This window comes from Paroedura picta, chromosome 10 (genome assembly GCF_049243985.1).
Source record: "Paroedura picta isolate Pp20150507F chromosome 10, Ppicta_v3.0, whole genome shotgun sequence".
NCBI classification, from domain to species: Eukaryota; Metazoa; Chordata; class Lepidosauria; order Squamata; family Gekkonidae; genus Paroedura; species Paroedura picta.
This window is the reverse complement of record NC_135378.1, coordinates 45,943,136-45,960,417: the sequence shown is the minus strand read 5'-3', so window position 1 is coordinate 45,960,417 and position 17,282 is coordinate 45,943,136. Positions and strand designations below refer to the sequence as shown.

Below are 17,282 nucleotides of genomic sequence, written 5' to 3'. Positions count from 1 at the left end.
GCCTCCTTCTTGGGAAATGAATCACATGACTCTTTAAGACATAAATGATTTCATAAAATGTTAATCAATGTGGTTACATAGCTAGAGTATTGGACAGATCCCAGAGATCTAAATCTGTACAGATATGCATGAGAAAGCTTGCTTATTTTAATCATTTATACTGCCAATGGGATCACAAAGTGGATTAACATTAAATCCTTCATTTATCTTCACAACAATCCTGTGAAGTAGATTAAGCTGGGAGTGTGAGATGACTCTAAGGTCACCCAGCAACTTTCCAAGGCAGTGTGGGGATTTGAATCTGAATCTTTCAGATTGCAACATTGAAACCAATACACTGCTGTACAACATCATCACAGATATTCTGCATAACCTATACACACACTTCATTTCACACAAATATATCACACTCGTCACTCACACATACACAAACTATTACTACAGACAAATGTAACATGCAGCTAGGTGTCGTCACTTTACCACTACTAATTGGAGATATTGATTAGCAGCTGAAATCTGCAGTTAAAGGACATTTCCATAAAAGGCTGCCAATTTCTGATGTTGGTGCTAGGAACCATCGACAGTGAGGAAGAGCCAAAGTGATATAGCAGTTAAGAGTGGTAGACTCTAATCTGAAGAACAGGGTTTGATTCTCCATTCTTCTACATGATGTTTTTGGCCAAGCACAGTTCTCTCAGAACTCTCTCAGCCCCACTTATCTTACAAGAAGATGCCTGTTGTGGAGAGAAGAAGGGAATTTGATTGTAAACTGCTTTGGACACCCCTTAAAGTTAAGAAAAAGAGGATATGAAAACCTCTTCTTTTTCTCCTGGAATTTCAAATTATACCAAAAATATATGTTCTACAAACACTACCTATATTTCAGTACTCTTAACTATTTTCCTTCAACCACATAAGTATTTCAAATCCCACTACAAAGAACCTTCCAAATTCTCTACTAGCCATTTCCATACTGCATCAGAGATCCACAATTAATATAGTTAGAATCAGGGTGCCGAAGTGCTGTAACAACTGAGAAAAAATAAGATGTCTGAGCTTTTTGCTGTGGCTGAGCCAGGACTGAAGATTCTGGCAGATCTGGGAGGCTTGTATAACACTGAACACATAGGACTGGGGATGCACAAACAGCACATGCATGCAAATGCCTTTAAATATTCTGGCAAAGAGTCAAAGTGCTCTCTAATTATTGGCCTTGTATTTAATGAGAACATTTTAAAAATAATTTCCATCATGATACAATTTGCATATGTTTAAAAGCCCAGTCCTGTCAGATCTTAGAAATTAAGTAGTTGGCTGTCCAGGGTTACTACGAAGAGGCAAGCAATGCCAAACCACCTCTCAGTGTCTTTTGCCTTTAAATCCTACAGGGTCTTTATAAGTTGCCCTCAGTTTGATGACACTTCCCACCACCACGACTTTAAAAATCAGCCCCTGAATTACAAGAACTTGACTCAAGAGATAAACCCATTTCTAGTTAACTATCTTCAGACTTTCCTCATATGCACCATTGCTCAGCCTGTGGACTGAATATCATATCATTTTGTTTCTAAATAATAATTATCTAGATTCTTCTATTAAGACAAGAACCACAAAGGTTAGGGATAAAGCCAAAAGTAGAAAAATATAAACTATTTATTATTAGAGATCAAAAACGTTTTAAAACCATAAAAGAACATCTATTAGGCACACATAAGACATCTCAGTGAGTATACCAATAATGCCAACAAGTTCATACCTTATTATTTTCATGCCTTATCTAAGGATGTTACAAATGTTGGAAATGGGATAGAAAAACTTTAGTGCAGATTTAATTTAAAACATTCTTAAGTGCAGAATTTATTTAATAGTCTCAGCAAATGCTGATTTAACTTTTTGATATTTGAACTAATGCTCCAAGGTCAACAGCCAACAGCCAACAAATAGATAAAAATCCAGTGACGTGCAATATAATCCTCTGAAGGGTTGTACCACGCTCTTTCAACCAGGGTTTCATGAAACCCTGGGGATTTTTGAGGGCCCTAGAATTGTTTCCAGAATGGGTGGGAATTAATTTTTTATATATATATTTTAAATTTGCTAAGCATTTGGGTGATATAACTATATATGGTTATATCGACCTACCCACCCCCACTCAAAATGACCAATGAGGTGCCTGGAGGGGGTGGAAAACAGAGTGACCCCTGGTGGGCATGTACAAAGCTTTGCTTCCCAACCACATTCTAAATGATTGTGTCACTTCTGTTATTTCTTGAGAATAAAGAATTTTTCAGGGGTTTCTCAACAGTAAAAAAAGTTGAGAAAGGCTGGGTTATACCCTTCATGAACTTAAAAGGGTCCTCAAAGGAGGAGGAAGAGGAATTAGTTTTATACCCAGCTTAATACTACCCAAAGCGGTTTACAATTACCTTCCCTTCCTCTCCCCATGAGGGAGGAGAGGCTGAGAGAGCTCTGAGAGAAACAGCTCTGTGATAACAGCTCTAACAGGACTGTGACTATCCCAGGGTCACCCAGCTGGCTGCACATGGGGACAGCTTATCCTGTGGCACAGTTTAAATCATGCTGCAGGAGAAGCCAAGCCAGCCCCAAGGACAAGCTGACTTTATTTAAACAGTTTTTTCTTCTTCTTGGGTTTGTTGGACCCCCCAAAAATAAGGATAACTTGGAAATGACAGGTTTTTGGGTGTGTCCAATAGAAACAAACAGAAAAAACGGTGGGTTTTTTTGCACACTGCTATTCAGCACTAGCAGAGATACAATAGAGTCTGCTTTTCTGTTTAAATGGGTATGAATTGTTTTATGGAGTTTTGACTAATATTTCAGACTATATTATGTCTGAGTCTGAAAGGAGTAAAAATGCTCCTCATGTTTTGTTGTCATATTTGGTCTAATTAGAAGACTCTCATCCAATCTGAGGATCTAATTTTTGAGGATTCAAAATGCTTCACCCATATTATCTCATTGTAATCCTTAGAATATCGCTATAATATGAACTGGAATTATTCTCGCAGATTGAACTGAGAGGGCTGAGATTGGCTTGAATAAATACATTTAGGAGAGCAATCCTAAACAGGTCTATTCAAAATCCTACTCTGGTATTTAATGATGCTTACTGCTAAGAAGGTGGTCTTAGAATTCTATTGATAATGAGTCCAATGTGATTTGAGCTAGGCTCACCCAGGGCCATTCCGCACAACTTAAATGTAGCAGAAGTCTTACCTTTGGTAAACGCTATTAATTCAACATTCCGCATGACGTCGTACACAATCTGCAACACTCCCACAAAAATCGCTTCATTGTAGCACTTTTTGGGAATTCCAGAAAAGTGGATTCCCCCTTAAAAAACCGCTAGACTCTTGAGAACAACCTGCAACACATCCAAAAAAGACATGTGCATTCTCAACGTGGCGGTAGAAAGAATGTCCCTCCCTCGCTCTCGCCCCCGAGCTTCCGGAGATCCGATCGCCATTTTTTTTCCTTAGACTGGTGAAGCAACGAACGAGCGAGGCTTCTCTGGCTAAAGTCCCTCCACATAAGTGATTAACAGTAAAACAAAGCTCCCTACTAGTGTCTTTAAAGTTCCCAAGCACAATACAGCCCCCTGTTCGACACTGGCTGTAATTTCGTCCACAAATCGCACCCATGGGGGGGGGTTTACTTGAAGAGCGTGTAAATGATTAAGCGCCAGCTCCTATGCCAGCAAAAAAGGTCTTTCTGAGACAATGAACACATATTTGTTGCTATGAATGAACACATATTCATTGCTACTGGTGTTTTCAGCTTTTAAAAAAAAATTAAAGGGAAAGGGGCTTTTCGGGAGCACGAACACAACAGTTCATTGGCTGTTCTGTTAGATTGATGGCCAGGGGCGGGAAGAAGCGTGGAAAAATATTGTTTCCTTTGTTGCAATTCCAGCGAGACCGGAAACCTGTGGGGAATGAATACAATGCTACTCGGACTTCAATATTCCACTAAAATTAAAGGTATGCAGAATGACAAAATTCCACTATTTAATATAGTATTTCTGCATACTGAAAACATTCAGCAAAATTGGTCCTTGTGCGGAAAGCCCCCCAGAATCACAGCTCATTATCTTAGCCACTACATTACAACAGATACAATTTTACACCTGTATTAGAATATTAATATATTTATATAAGCATATAAAGGATTAAGTGTGCTGCTGGGAGGGGGAGAAAAGTTTTTACATGGAGGTACATTTTAAAAAAAATATTCCGCAGGCAGTTGTACTGATAAAACCCATTCTTAATCTCAAGATTTTACCTACTCAGTCTGTTTCATGCATAGACCAGGCAATAAATTAGAAAGGTAAAAAGAAAATAGAATCTAAATATAAACAGAACATAATTTTTTTTAAATGCCTACTATTACTCTGCATGGCTGTTTTCCCTTTGGGAGAAATTAATCAGCCCAAGTAGAAATAGGTCTAAAGTCACATAAATACAGCATTAGTCTCTGGGTCAGTACGTTTTTACATCCATCTCAGTCCTACCAGTGAGAAATTGGGCCGACATATAAGGATGGGCATGAATCAGATGATGAGTCAAAATTTGATAGGAATTGTGTAGCCCCTGAACATTAACCAGATTTCTATCCAGTTCATTGCAGCTGTTCAGGGCACTGAAATTTGACAGCTGAGCAGGGTGGCTCTCTCCTCCATTTTGCTCTCCATTTCCAAGCAGGGGGAAGCAAAACAGACCAGTGAAATGGCTTGCAGTTATTTCAGCCAAACAGCTGGTGGGTGCACCTGCCCTCTGTTAAGCAACCATTTAAACCTAACAGCAGGGCAGGTCTACATACCAGTTGTTTGGCTGAAATGTTTGTGAGCCATTAAACACATCAGTTTCACTCCCCTAATTTTGAAGTGAGGGGATGCAAAACAGATGGGTTAAATGGGTAATGGGTGATTCCCTCACCCCTTTCCACAGCTAGGGAAAGGGGGATTTGAACTGGCTAGTTCCATTAGGAAAAATTCCATCTTGGTTCAGGGCTCGAGGACTGTCCCAAACTCAGAAGTGGAATTTATAGGTTTGTGCCTATCCATACTGACATACAATTTTTGCCTTTACTTGCCTGCTTAGATTATACAACTGCAGATGCTCCTGCAGACAATCAGAGGGCAAATATGTCAAAGATTCTGCAGACAGAAGAGGTACAACCTCCTCTTGTCTCAGACACCAACTGCAGAATGCATTGTTTGTTATAAAGAAGAGGAGAAGGAGGAAAATGTGAATAGCAGTAGAGATGGGCCAGACATCTAGAAATAATGGTCAAGATTGGCATGCTGGTGTAATATCTTGGTAGAGGAGGCACAGATTTTGATATAAAGAGGATTTATATGCCATTTACAGCTCTTGTTTTATCTTCAGCCTAAACTATCTCACTGTACTCAGTCTGATAACTAACGCAAACCAAGATGGAATTCAGTGCTTATCTTTGAAGAATACAGAACAAGAAAGGAGGTTTTAGATACAAGCATGGTAAAATATGAGTCTACTATGGACCAAGCCCGTTGTACTTGTAAATACAATGGGCACTAGGTGTGCTTTTGTGGCCAGGGGAAAGGCTTCCTCCCCCCCCCCCCGGTAGCAGCACGGCCTTCCCCCGGGCCCAGAAGCGCACCCATGGCCTCCTCAAAGGCTGGACTCTGAGGCATTGTACGATTTTGAAGTCCCACCTCCAAAACTCCAGGAATATTTCCAACCCAAGGGTATCCAACTTCCAGGTGGGACCTGGAGAGCTCCTGGAATTACAGTTCATCTTCATAGTATAAAGATCAGCCTACCAGGCAAAAAGAGCTACTTTGGACAGGGTTGTGGAATAGAAGAAACATTTAAGGCCTCCCACACAGGTTGTTGTTGAATTGAAAGACTTGAGGCCTACTGCACAGGGTTGTTGTGCAGATGAAACAGGAGACAAAATAACCAGTTTTGTCTGCAGAATAACGCTGTGCAGTGGCCTCAAATCTGCAGAGAGTTGCAAAGAAGAAATACACATGGCTTGGCAGTGTCTAACCCCCAGCCAGAGCAGTATTTTAAGTGAGAAGGGGCTTTTCTGTGACCTCCCTGTCAGCTGATTGGCAGAAGGAGAAATACCCCCCCCCCTCAAAAGGAATGCTCACCACCATGCCTTGAGGCTCCCCTGCATTGCTCTCAGAAACGCCTCCCTCCCCTCAGTCAGGGGCTTTTAAAGGCTCCTTCCCAGCAGGCCTGAAGGGAGGGGGAGGGAGCGCACTGACCAGCCTCCTGCCAGCTCTATCAGTGTTCTGAGGCAATTTACAGTTGGACATGACAGGACAGCTTTGGAGGGAAAGAACCTGGCTCAGCCTGTCCAAGCCTCTGTTCTCATCCCCCTTGACAGACCTACGGACCTCCTCTCACTGCGGTGGTCAGAAGCAGATTGGCAGTGATGTCTCCAGATGACCCCTGGCTGGGCTGGGTGAGCGGGTCAGGAGATGCTTTGCACCTCCTGACTGGATGGAACTCTGGTCTGTCCTGGTGAGGGCCCAATTGGAAGGCGCAAAGCGACTGGCTCACCCGACTGGCTGGAATTCTTGTCAGTCTTGGCGAGGGGCCAATCAGTGGCTTCCGCAATCCTGGACTGGCCCCGCTCCTTTTTCCTCCCACTTAGGCCTTAACCAATTATTTATACCGCTTCCAGCGGTTTACAGATACTTATTAACTGAAGAATAAACATAAACCCAAATTCTACATTGTTTTAAGTATGCAGTTGTTGCTGGAAACAGTCTCTACTGTATTTTAGGGCATTTTCTACCAGATGTGCCAGAAAGAGGCCTAAAATAACAGCTTCCTTGATATATTGTATTATCCTTGTAAACAGTGTATAGAAAGCTATCATCCACAGGTCGGCCAATAAGAAACTAATGTAAGTCACCTTCAAGAACAGGGCAAATGGGTGATAAAATTCTATGAGCTGATCAGAAAAAACAACCTGGAGAGATTCTACATTTAATAAAGCTGTGGCAACACACAAAGGCTGTTTAGATATGCCTCTTACTTTATTCATACATAGACTAAAATATTAATGATCCCCCTGTCCCAGAACATTGTCATTAAATGTTATGCATAATTTGAAAAACATCTCTAAAACTACTGTTTCATCCAAAGTAGACAGACATTTGGTCTGCCAGTAGACTTCAGATATGTTTTTTCTCTAATAAAATACACACAATGTCATATGGCAGGATGTTTCTTAAACTAAAGGGAAATTCAGAAGCTGGTATGGTGTGAGTAATAGCTATTCAAATAAATAACCTAAAAATTCCACTGGGCTGTTCCTATCTCCTTCAATAAAAACAGCTTTTCTACTCATCTTCCACAGCTGCTATAGTATAATGGCAGTACTATGGGAATTTGCTCTAGTTTTTTTTTTTTTTAAATATATAGTTTATTAATCTGTTCCACTATATATTTCTGGTAAGGCCTTGGAGGAGAAGCTGGTCTCATGGCTTAAATGCCACTCAGCTTAAATGCCACTCAGTGGTTAAGGGTAGGGTTGGGCACTTCGGCGACAGCACCACGCCGCAGGGGGAGGGGAGGCATGGGCATCAGCATGCCGATGAGCCCACACATGCAGGTGCTCCAACGCCCCCCCTCTCTTCCCCCCCTCGCGGTGCTGGCTACGTCGGGAGTGACCAGCCACTTCAGGCACCGAAGCGCCCAACCCTAGTTAAGAGTGGTCACTTCTCATCTGGAAAACTGGGTTCGACTCTACTCACGCAGCCAGGTAAGTGATACTGAGCTAATCACAGTCCTGATACAGCTGATCTCACAGAACAGTTTATCTCAGAATTCTCTCAGCCCCACCTACCTGACAGGGTGTCTGTTGTGGGGGGAGGAAGGGAAGGCAACTGTAAGCCACTTTGAGCCTCCTTTGGGTAGTGAAAAGCAGGGCATAAAAACCAACTCTTCTTCAAAAACAAAGAGAAGCTCAAATTTCACTAGCAATTTTACTACCCTACATTTTTTCATAAAACTCCAAAGGCATCAAAATATGCTATTTCTCCAATATAATTTGAGTCCAATGGCACCTTTAAGACCAACAAAGATTTATTCAAGGCATGAGCTTTTGTGTGCATGCACATTTCCTCAGACATGCTTTGAATAAATCTTTGTAGGTTTTGACGATGCCATTGGACTCAAATTTTGTTGTACTACTTCAGACCAACATGGGTATCCACTTGAATATTTCTCCAGCGTGCATCAATGTCACAAACCAAGAGGTAAATAGAAAAAGTCCAAAGCACAGAAGTAACATCAATTTCTATTTCTTGTCACCACAGTAAGCAGTATCTTTTCACAGTATTTCAACAGGCATAAGAAAACCAGGTGTCTAGATGTCTCAAAGGGTGCAAAACTAGTCCTACTGTGCAATGATATTAAAATGTTTATTATATAAGTATACTAAAGGGGATAAATAGATGCTTCACCTCCCAGGATAATTATATGTAATCTAATTTCCTGGAAATAGGTTACTGCTAACCTATTATAATACCTTCTCCTTTTAAAAAACAACTTCTTCCTTAAACACCCTGCAGAATACATTGACACATTAGCTTGCTTGGGGGAAAAAAGCAATGTACCTCTCATACATTTTGCTGTAATAAACATGGCAGCTTTAAAAATAGCCATCTGAAATTAGCACCACACTGGTGTGTTATAGAATGTTCCATTTCCATTTAATTTCACAGAACTGCTGTCATTACAACGTTTTGCTTTTTCAATTATCAAAGCAGAACTGAAATTTAATCTGCATTTTATCATGGAGCCCCTATAGCTACATCAACAAATGCTATACAATTGCATTGCATAAAGTAATGAGAACAGGCTTCAATAGAACAGTTTGCTCGAGCAAAGAGCAAACCCAAAGGAAAAAAATAAATTAAAAACAGCATTAATTCACATAAGCTCACGGTATATCCTGAGTTGACCAAAAGGTAAGTAGACAACAATTCAAGATTGTTGATTGAGAGAAAAATTAATAATATAAGAAAATGCTTCTTATATTTTCTGCATTGAAGTCAAATTCAGGGAATTCATTTCCCAAACTATGTGCCTGGCACATTTGTGTGCATTGGAGGAGGTGGGGGGAACACAAAGCTCAAAAACACAGGGTGATGGATGGGCCCCAAACATAAAAATCAGGCTGTTCACTGTATCTCTTGTATTACCTCCTTCCAGACAGCTTTCATTGCTACTGGAAAGTCATCTCATAACGGAGTTCAATTTAGTCCCAATAAAATAAAAGAATTATCCACTCTATTGGCTTTAAAGCCCATTGCATCCATAATACAGTAGACGTTAATCCATAATGGTAGACGTTTTTGGGGCAAGGGGGAGGGCTGGTGGGAACTCCTTTCCCCTCCAGCAGCCTTCCCCTCACCCCAAAATTGGAAATGTTATCCCTTGTGTCAGCAAATTTTCAAGGCAGGGTAAGAGAAGATGTCACAATTCATTGTGTGTCGGATAGGAGAGAGGACAGGGAGGACAGGGAAGGAACAACAGGCATTTATATCGCTGTTGCCCTTTCTGGTTCCTCTTACAGTCCAACTGATGTTGGTAACCATATCAACAACCAGCCAGGCTATATAATCTTGCTGCTAAATGTCAGGTCAGTCACAGGAAAAGAAGCAGCCACCCAGAATTTTATCTTAGATGACATATATCTTTGACCCTTGACTGCAAGAGGTGGGACAGTTTAAGCCTTCCCAAATCTGTCCTATCAAGGTACTTTAGTATAGGTGTGGCAGAGAGGGTCGATGGTTTATGTGCATATTTTAGCTCTGGCTTTAATTATGCATTTGTTGTTGATTCTTATGGTTTTAAAAAAATATTTTGAATGTTTTAATTTGTTAGTCACCTTGTTGGCCATTATGAGGGCAGAAGCCAAGGTATTAATTTTATAAAATAGAATAAATACAGTAAATAAGACTTTTAATAAGACAGTAAGAAAGACTTTGATTTTCACAATTGGAGAAATTGGTACATTTTACTTTCTCTGCCCCAATTTGTTTTGTTGTTGATGATGTTGTTGTCCCCCCCCCCTGATCATTTGCTTCTTTCCATTTTCAAAAGATATTGCTCTTTCCAGCACCTAAGCCTTCACCCTGCCTTTGTGCTTGGCTCTTTCAATGTTACTTACCCCCCAAGAAGGAATTCACCCACCCTGTAAGCAAGTCTGATTTTTAAAGCATTTCCTATTAGCAAAACACCTCTATAAGACATATCTGTCCCCTGATATCCAGCAAATCCTTCCCCCACTAACCATGTTTATTTTTCATGGAAATTCGATTTTTAAGGGCTCGGGGATTTTTATCACTTTCCATTCTGGTAGGGACTGTTGCAAAGCAGCCCTGTTGGACTGTTTCATTGTTCTTGGCCTGCTAAAGACAATCACCTGACTCAATATTAAGTACTAGCTACTTGAAAACAATTAACTACATGGGTCAATTGACTCTTTAACCTTGGCCTACTATTTGTCAATAGAGGAAACCTTTTACAACCAGATTACAGACTCAAATGGGAGTGAACCTTTGAGTGGAAGGCACATTGCTTTCACAGGAACAATACGGTGATTTTGACACTGTATAGGAGAAGTTGTGTTAGTCTGTCATAGCAAAATAGATTAGAAGTCCAGTGACACTTTAAAGACTAACTATATTTATTTCACTGTAATCTAACAAAATACGTGTTCATATGTTCTGATTCTTTGGATTTAATTAACATGAACATCAGAAAGGCCTTGCCCAATGAGGGGGTGCCCATCCAACAATAACCCCCCAAAGTGGGAGTAGGCAGCCCAAACCTCAATCAAATGCCTAGTGGGAGAGCGGCGTTTTGCAGGCCCTTTGGAAGATCTTCTTGAGGGTTGGCATTTCTTCTGGCAGCTCATTCCACCAGACACACCTCTTTAGGGCTGGGGATCGTCATAACGTTAGAATTTGCTGACTTCAGAGCTCTTTGGTGGGCACGTACAGAGAGGCAGTCCCTCAGGTACACAGGTCCTAGATCACATAAGGCCTTTTTTAAGCTGGACATTCCAGGGACTGAACCTGGGACTTTCTGTACGCCAAGCAGATGCAATACCACAGAACCACAGCCCCTCCCAAGGCCAATGGCCTACCTATTGATGCCCAAAAGCAGCTTATTGAGAGTCAAAATAGAATTTTTGACACTATCATTTAAAATCCTTTGACTGGAGAGTCAGGGAATTGAGCCTAGATCCAAAGCAAGTGTTATATTATTGTTTACATTTTATGAAGAGAGTTGTTTCCAAAAAGATATCCAAAAGACAAAACTTCTGAGATTTTTTAAAAATAAAAGATATTTTATGCACATATAAGTATTCATATGCTATTGCTTTAAGAGGAAATTGCTTAAATGCATCTCCTATAAAAGGCAGCAAAGAATAAACTTACATAGGCAAGTACATTAATAAAATAACAGCAGACTTGTGTGCCTGCCTATATTATCACAGTGCTACAGCAATTACTGTTATTTCAGAACTGATGAAATGCAGAAAATTAAATATCTTCTTGTTAACTTACTGTTACCAAAGCAACATATGTGAACAGTGGGGAATCCAGAAAAATGCATTTTTTTTCCTACACTGTAATGAGCTAATTAGTGTGTGGCCTTTGCTTTCCATTGTTTGTTGATTAAAGTTCAGCACTCATTCTTCCTCACAATTCCTCCTTTAATTAAATTCCAGGTTTAGGACTAAATTCTTGAAAAGTAACATACTTCTCAAGTTGCTTTCACTAAAAGGAACAGCCCGCATTTGACTGCAACATCTTATTGGTTGATAAGACTTGGAGTGTTATCAATCCTTTTTTTTTGTCAGAGTATTACAGCCAGAGTGTTTCTGAGGGTTAGGAGGGATTGTTGCCAACCATCTGCATTAAAGTATTTTAACCTTTAATTTTCCAATGAAATAATGTAACAGAACAAACAGCTGGGGGGTGGGATCTGTGGCAACTTGAATAGACTCTCATGGACTCAGATTCATTTCGCAAACCATATTACGTGCTTCTTCAAATTGAAGACTACATATCACATAGACCCAGGCACACATGAAAACTCCCCCAAGTAACAGGATCAAAAACAATGAAATGCAAGAGGTTCAGATAGTTTTAAAAGGTAAAGGTATCCACTGTGCAAGCACCAAGTCATCTGACCCTTGGGGTGAGGCCCACTAGCGTTTTCTTGGCAGACTCAATACAGGGTGGTTTGCCATTCCCTTCCCCAGTCATTACCGTTTTACCCCACAGCAAGCTGGGTACTCATTTTACCGACCTCGGAAGGATGGAAGGCTGAGTCAACTTTTGCCAGCTGCTGGGATCGAACTCCCAGTCTCATGATCAGAGCTTCAGACAGCATGTTGGCTGCTTTACCACCCTGCGCCACAAGAGGCTCTTTCATATAGTTACTTCTGTATAATAGAAGACATATATTCAATTAGTATTGTTAATGCTTGTGAGACATATTGATGCTAAAATAAACCATCTGTTGGACTTGGCCCACCCCAACCCCCCTTACTGTTTTATTTATACTGCTCCTCGAGTGGTTTACAGATTATATTGTTAGAAAGAAAGGATTATTATGAAATACTGCTTTATAATGGGAACTAGTAAAAAAGCCCACTGCACTCAAAATGTAGTGGGCGCTAGGAGGGCACACCATGAGGGCGGCGGGGCTCTGCGGGCTGGCTTGGCAAGGCCGGGTTTGTCCTGTGGGGCCGGGGGCTCGCGGCCTACCTGGAGTGCTTGCGAGCTGTAGGGCAGGAGGAAGTTGAGGGTCTTTGGCGTCTCAGCGTGGCTCCAGGTGTCCGCCAGTGATTGGCAGGCGGGAGCGGCTTGGTGTGGCGCAGCTGGAGCTGGGGGGCTGGCGGGCCGTGGTGGAGGGTGACGGCACCGGCGCTGGGGGCTCCTGAAGCGTGGGGCGGCGCGTGGGCGGCGGTCCCGAGGCATCCTCTGGTGGCTGCGGCTGGCTGGGCGGAGCGAGGGGGCAATGTCCCGTGGCGGCGGCGCATCCGGCGGCGATTCACCAGGCGGAAGCGACTTGGTGTGGCGCGGTTAGAGCTGACGCGTCAGGCCGCAGGCCAGGGAGCTCCCGCCAGCCGCGCTGGGGCTCTCCCGGCAACCTTGGCAGCGTTAGGATGTGCGAGGCAAGGCGCAGTAGGCATCATCATGAAGATGTGGGTCAAGGCAGGCGCAGCCTTGGGGTGATCCGTGAAGGACTTGGGGGCAGATGGGCCTGGAACGGGGCAAGGCATGGCCCCCCAGGGCCCGGCGAGGGATGGGTGTTGGCGTGGTGGCCGGAGCCGGGGTGGCAGTGGAGGGGGAAGGCATTGGGGAGGGGTGGGAGTCAGTTGCGGCTCCTCCGGCTACCAGCGAAGTAGCGTTGTTGGCCATCATCCCTGCAGCAGGCAGGGGACGCAGTTCCAGGAAGTGGGGTCAGAATCACAACCGGTGGGCGTGCGTAGGACGGCGCAGGCAGCGGTGTGGGTGGCAGCGATGGGGCAGGCGTTGGCTTGGCTTGGGCCGCTGGGCATAGAAGCGGCATTCTGGAGGCTGCGGGCGGGCCGTAACGGAGCGGTGGATGGGGGAGGCCGCGAGAGAAGGCGGCGGTGGACGGCATTCGGGGAGGCGGGTGTCCAGGCAGGCAGGGCAAGGTAGTCGCAGCAGAGTGGGTGTGTGTTGGGGGGGTTTCGTGTTAGGCGGGCATTTACCTGGAGCTTGTATCGGGAGGGGTGGAAGGTGGGCATCCCGAGGCAGCGGCAGCATGAGGTGTTGGCCCCGACAGACCGGCAATGGCGGCCGGCTGGGTGCAGAACCTCGGGCAAACTCAGCACCTTGGTGGGAGGAAAGAAGTAGGGGCCTGCTTCTTTCCGGGGCGGGGAAGGCGTCGTTGGAGCGCCAGGTGAGGATGTGTGGCTCGGTGGAGTGCAGAGCCGAAGACAGGCCAAGCAGCCAACAGGGAGGTGTGCAAAGCATCAACCCCCTGATTGGCCCCTTGGCCCCAGACTGACAAGTGCCTTCTGATTGGCCCCTCCACTTATCAGTCCAGGGCCAAGTGGGCAATCGGAAGGCATGCGCAGAGTTGTGCCTTCCGATTGGCCCCTCACCCGGACTGGCTCCACCCCTTTCTCTGCCCACTTAGGGCTTAGCGAATTATGAAGACCGCTGCTCCCAGAGGTCACAGATGTCTTGTTCCTCACCACCCTCAATGAAGGGAACCAAAACAATAGCCAATTCAATATTAGCTGTAAGGCATTCACTAGTCACTTCACAGACAAAATCTCAACACTCCGCCATGACCTCCCTCCATCCTTAGACACAGAAAGTGAACTATAGGCCCCTTGGCCATCTTTGAAGAGAACACTAAGTTACTTCAGATGACTCTAATTAGCTGAAGTTGATAGGATGCTAACAGCAATGAGGCCAAGCACTTGCTCAATGGAGTTGTGGCCATTGTGGCTCCTAAAAACAATGGACATATGAAAGGGGGGCGCCCTCCGGAAAATAATCAACCTCTCAATCTCTTAACGAGAGAATTTGTGGAAGGATTAAGAGGCAGTGGTGTGCCGATTGCTCAGAAAAACACCTCTGGACCCTCAGGAGTCTGACAACTATCACCCCATCTCACATTTACCTTTTCTGGGGAAGTTAGTTGAAAGGGCTGCTGCATTCCTGGAGGAAACTTCAGTCTTTGACCCATTTCAGACTGGCTGTTGATATCTGGCCCCAAAGAAGTACGCCAGACCTCAACCAGTGCCAGAACCTCCTCTGTCCTGGCCGCCACCTGGTAGAATGAGCTCCCCGAATAGATCAGGGCACTTCCTGAACTACTAAAATTCTGTAAAGGAAAGCTCCTCGGCCAGTCATTTGGTTGATGCTGGCAGACTCAACAACATCTGTTTGTCTCCGAAACACCCTCCTCCATGAGGCCATGCGGACCTCCTACAGGTTCATGTTAAAAGTTGGGAATTGTAAATCTGTTATAGTGTTTTGTTATAATCTGTTAAATTTAATTTTGGAACCACTGTTATGTTACTATCACTATATTTCAATTTATACCCATGACGTTTTTTGTAAACCGCTGTGAGCCTAATGGGGGGAGAAGGTGGTACAGAAATGCAATTGATAAATAAACAATCCCCAAACAAACAAAGAAATAAAAAATGGGGGGGGGGGCTCTGATATTTGACAATTAATACAATCTAAACAAAATAAACATAAATGACCAAAAAGCCACAAAATAAACATAATACCAAACTGTCATTAGTGTAGCTCCACTGATCAATCCACTGTGTTTTAGTAAAGATTTTTTAGTTACCACCCAAAATAATTGCATCTCAGCAAAAACCTGTTTGCAATTATCATAAATTAGTTTATCAATCTAGTTATTTAAAAATTATGTACCCTAAGTATTATACAGAACTCATAATTTATATTTATTTATGTCAAATATATATTCTGCCTTTCTCACTGGGCCTTAAGGCATATTTTGTCAATTCAAACTAGTATAATGCTAATAATCGACTTTATGAACCAAATCAAACAAGATATGGTTACTGTAAGATCTCAGTGCAACCAGGCTTTGGATATTAAAAATAAGCTCGAAAAAGAATATTGGCTTGGTAATCAGAAATCAGTGGGATCATCTGAGATCAGTGGGTCCTATGGGTCCACCTTTCTCAGTATGAGATCAGTGGGCCCTATGGGTTTATCTATCAGGAGGACTTACAGAACTGCCTTTCCCAATATGCCCCTCAGAGAACTTTACAATCTGCAATTACTAGCCTGCTAGCAATCCCTGGCTCCATAGAAATCCAATTGACCTAAACTAGAGCCAGTCCTTTTTTTAGCCCTGGCTCCTGCCTGGTAGAAAAAGCTATCAACAGACATCTAAGCCCTGTTGAAACTAACAAAGTTTTGCAGGACCTGTAAAATGTTGCTCTTCCACCAGGCCCAAGGTTGAGGCCAATGTAAATGGAGGAAAACAATTAACTTCCCTAAACTTCTCCCATCTCTTGCCTCCACCCTCCAGTTATGCCAGCTAGACCCTACACCTCAGGGAACCCTCCCACCATAGCCTCTGTTTTGGAACAGAATGGCTAGTGGAGTAATAATAATCTTTACAATTTAACTATTTATGATATTACCATTCTGTAGGAACTGTGTAAATACCAAGTAATAAAAGTCTAATCTTTAAAAGCCATATATATAACGTTTGTACATTTTTATATAGCTTGGGGGTTTTGTAACTGTATATTGAAGATACCATTTCAAAATCTTCTTGAGCTTTCATTTTTATGCTTAAAAATACTAGTGTTGTCTATGTTATGCTATTTGGTGACCCCTCATTTTCATTTATTTAAAAATATTTGTCTAGATTATATTGTTTTTCCAAGAGAAAAATTTCTTAAATTATCTTTTTTCCCCTCAGCCTTTTCTGGTTAAAACCCAAAGTTGTAAATGCAAACTAATAAGCAATTAAAGAGATTACATTCTACAGATTTACAGAGATACCAATTGGAAGTGAGACGTTTAGTGCTCTTTATAATTTAATGAATATGCAAAGTGATTTATTTCAGTTATATTTTGACTGGTAGTTTCTGAAATGTCAAAAATATTCACTGTATCATACTTCATACACCAGCTTTTATTAATTTAAATTAAAAATGGCTATTCCCCCCCCCCACAAAGTAAATTAAAATGGGTCTGAACTTCTAAAGAACATAGGCCATGATCCCCAAGATGCAAAAGTCCATACTCTAAAAATTGTGCAAATGCAGAGCTTCTCTGAGGTTTTTTTCCTGCAGCAATAGCTATAACACGTTTTAGATATAATGAAACAAGGATTTCATATTATATGAAACTCCAGCTAGATGACCTTATGGCTCCTACCTCTAAATTGGAAACTGTGTTTAAGCTTAGATATATTTATAGTCACTGTTGTCAAGCAGTGGGATTTAAGGGGCACATTTCATTATTTTAGTGAAGCCTCAAAGTTCAAAAATAACAGCCTCGTAATATGAAATTCATTTGGTCAATGTTAGTTTTTATTACTAGTCAAACCCCTTTGCCCTCAAATTATTATTCTATTCACAGCTAAAGAGAAGATCTATTTTGAACTTGTAGGATACTTCCAGCATTCATCACACTATTGCAGCCAAGACCAGTTGCTGATGTTAGTGCATGGTCAAAAACTAATTTATTT

The 17,282-nt window shown here is 42.4% G+C and overlaps 1 protein-coding gene across 7 annotated transcripts in view; it reads right to left on the bottom strand.

The window, feature by feature from the left end:
• The window catches only part of MARCHF1 (membrane associated ring-CH-type finger 1), a 146,667-nt gene that overhangs the window by 108,765 nt on the left and 20,620 nt on the right, over positions 1 to 17,282 (bottom strand). The window contains exon 1 of one of the 7 annotated variants that reach the window (XM_077299967.1): positions 3,238 to 3,372. The exons of 5 other annotated variants lie outside the window; for them this stretch is intronic. In XM_077299967.1, coding sequence (XP_077156082.1) covers positions 3,238 to 3,271 — 34 coding nt within the window. In that variant the 5' untranslated portion in view covers positions 3,272 to 3,372. Of the gene's footprint in view, positions 1 to 3,237; positions 3,373 to 17,282 lie in introns of those variants that run through there. One more of the 7 variants, XM_077299973.1, reaches the window with a different exon arrangement.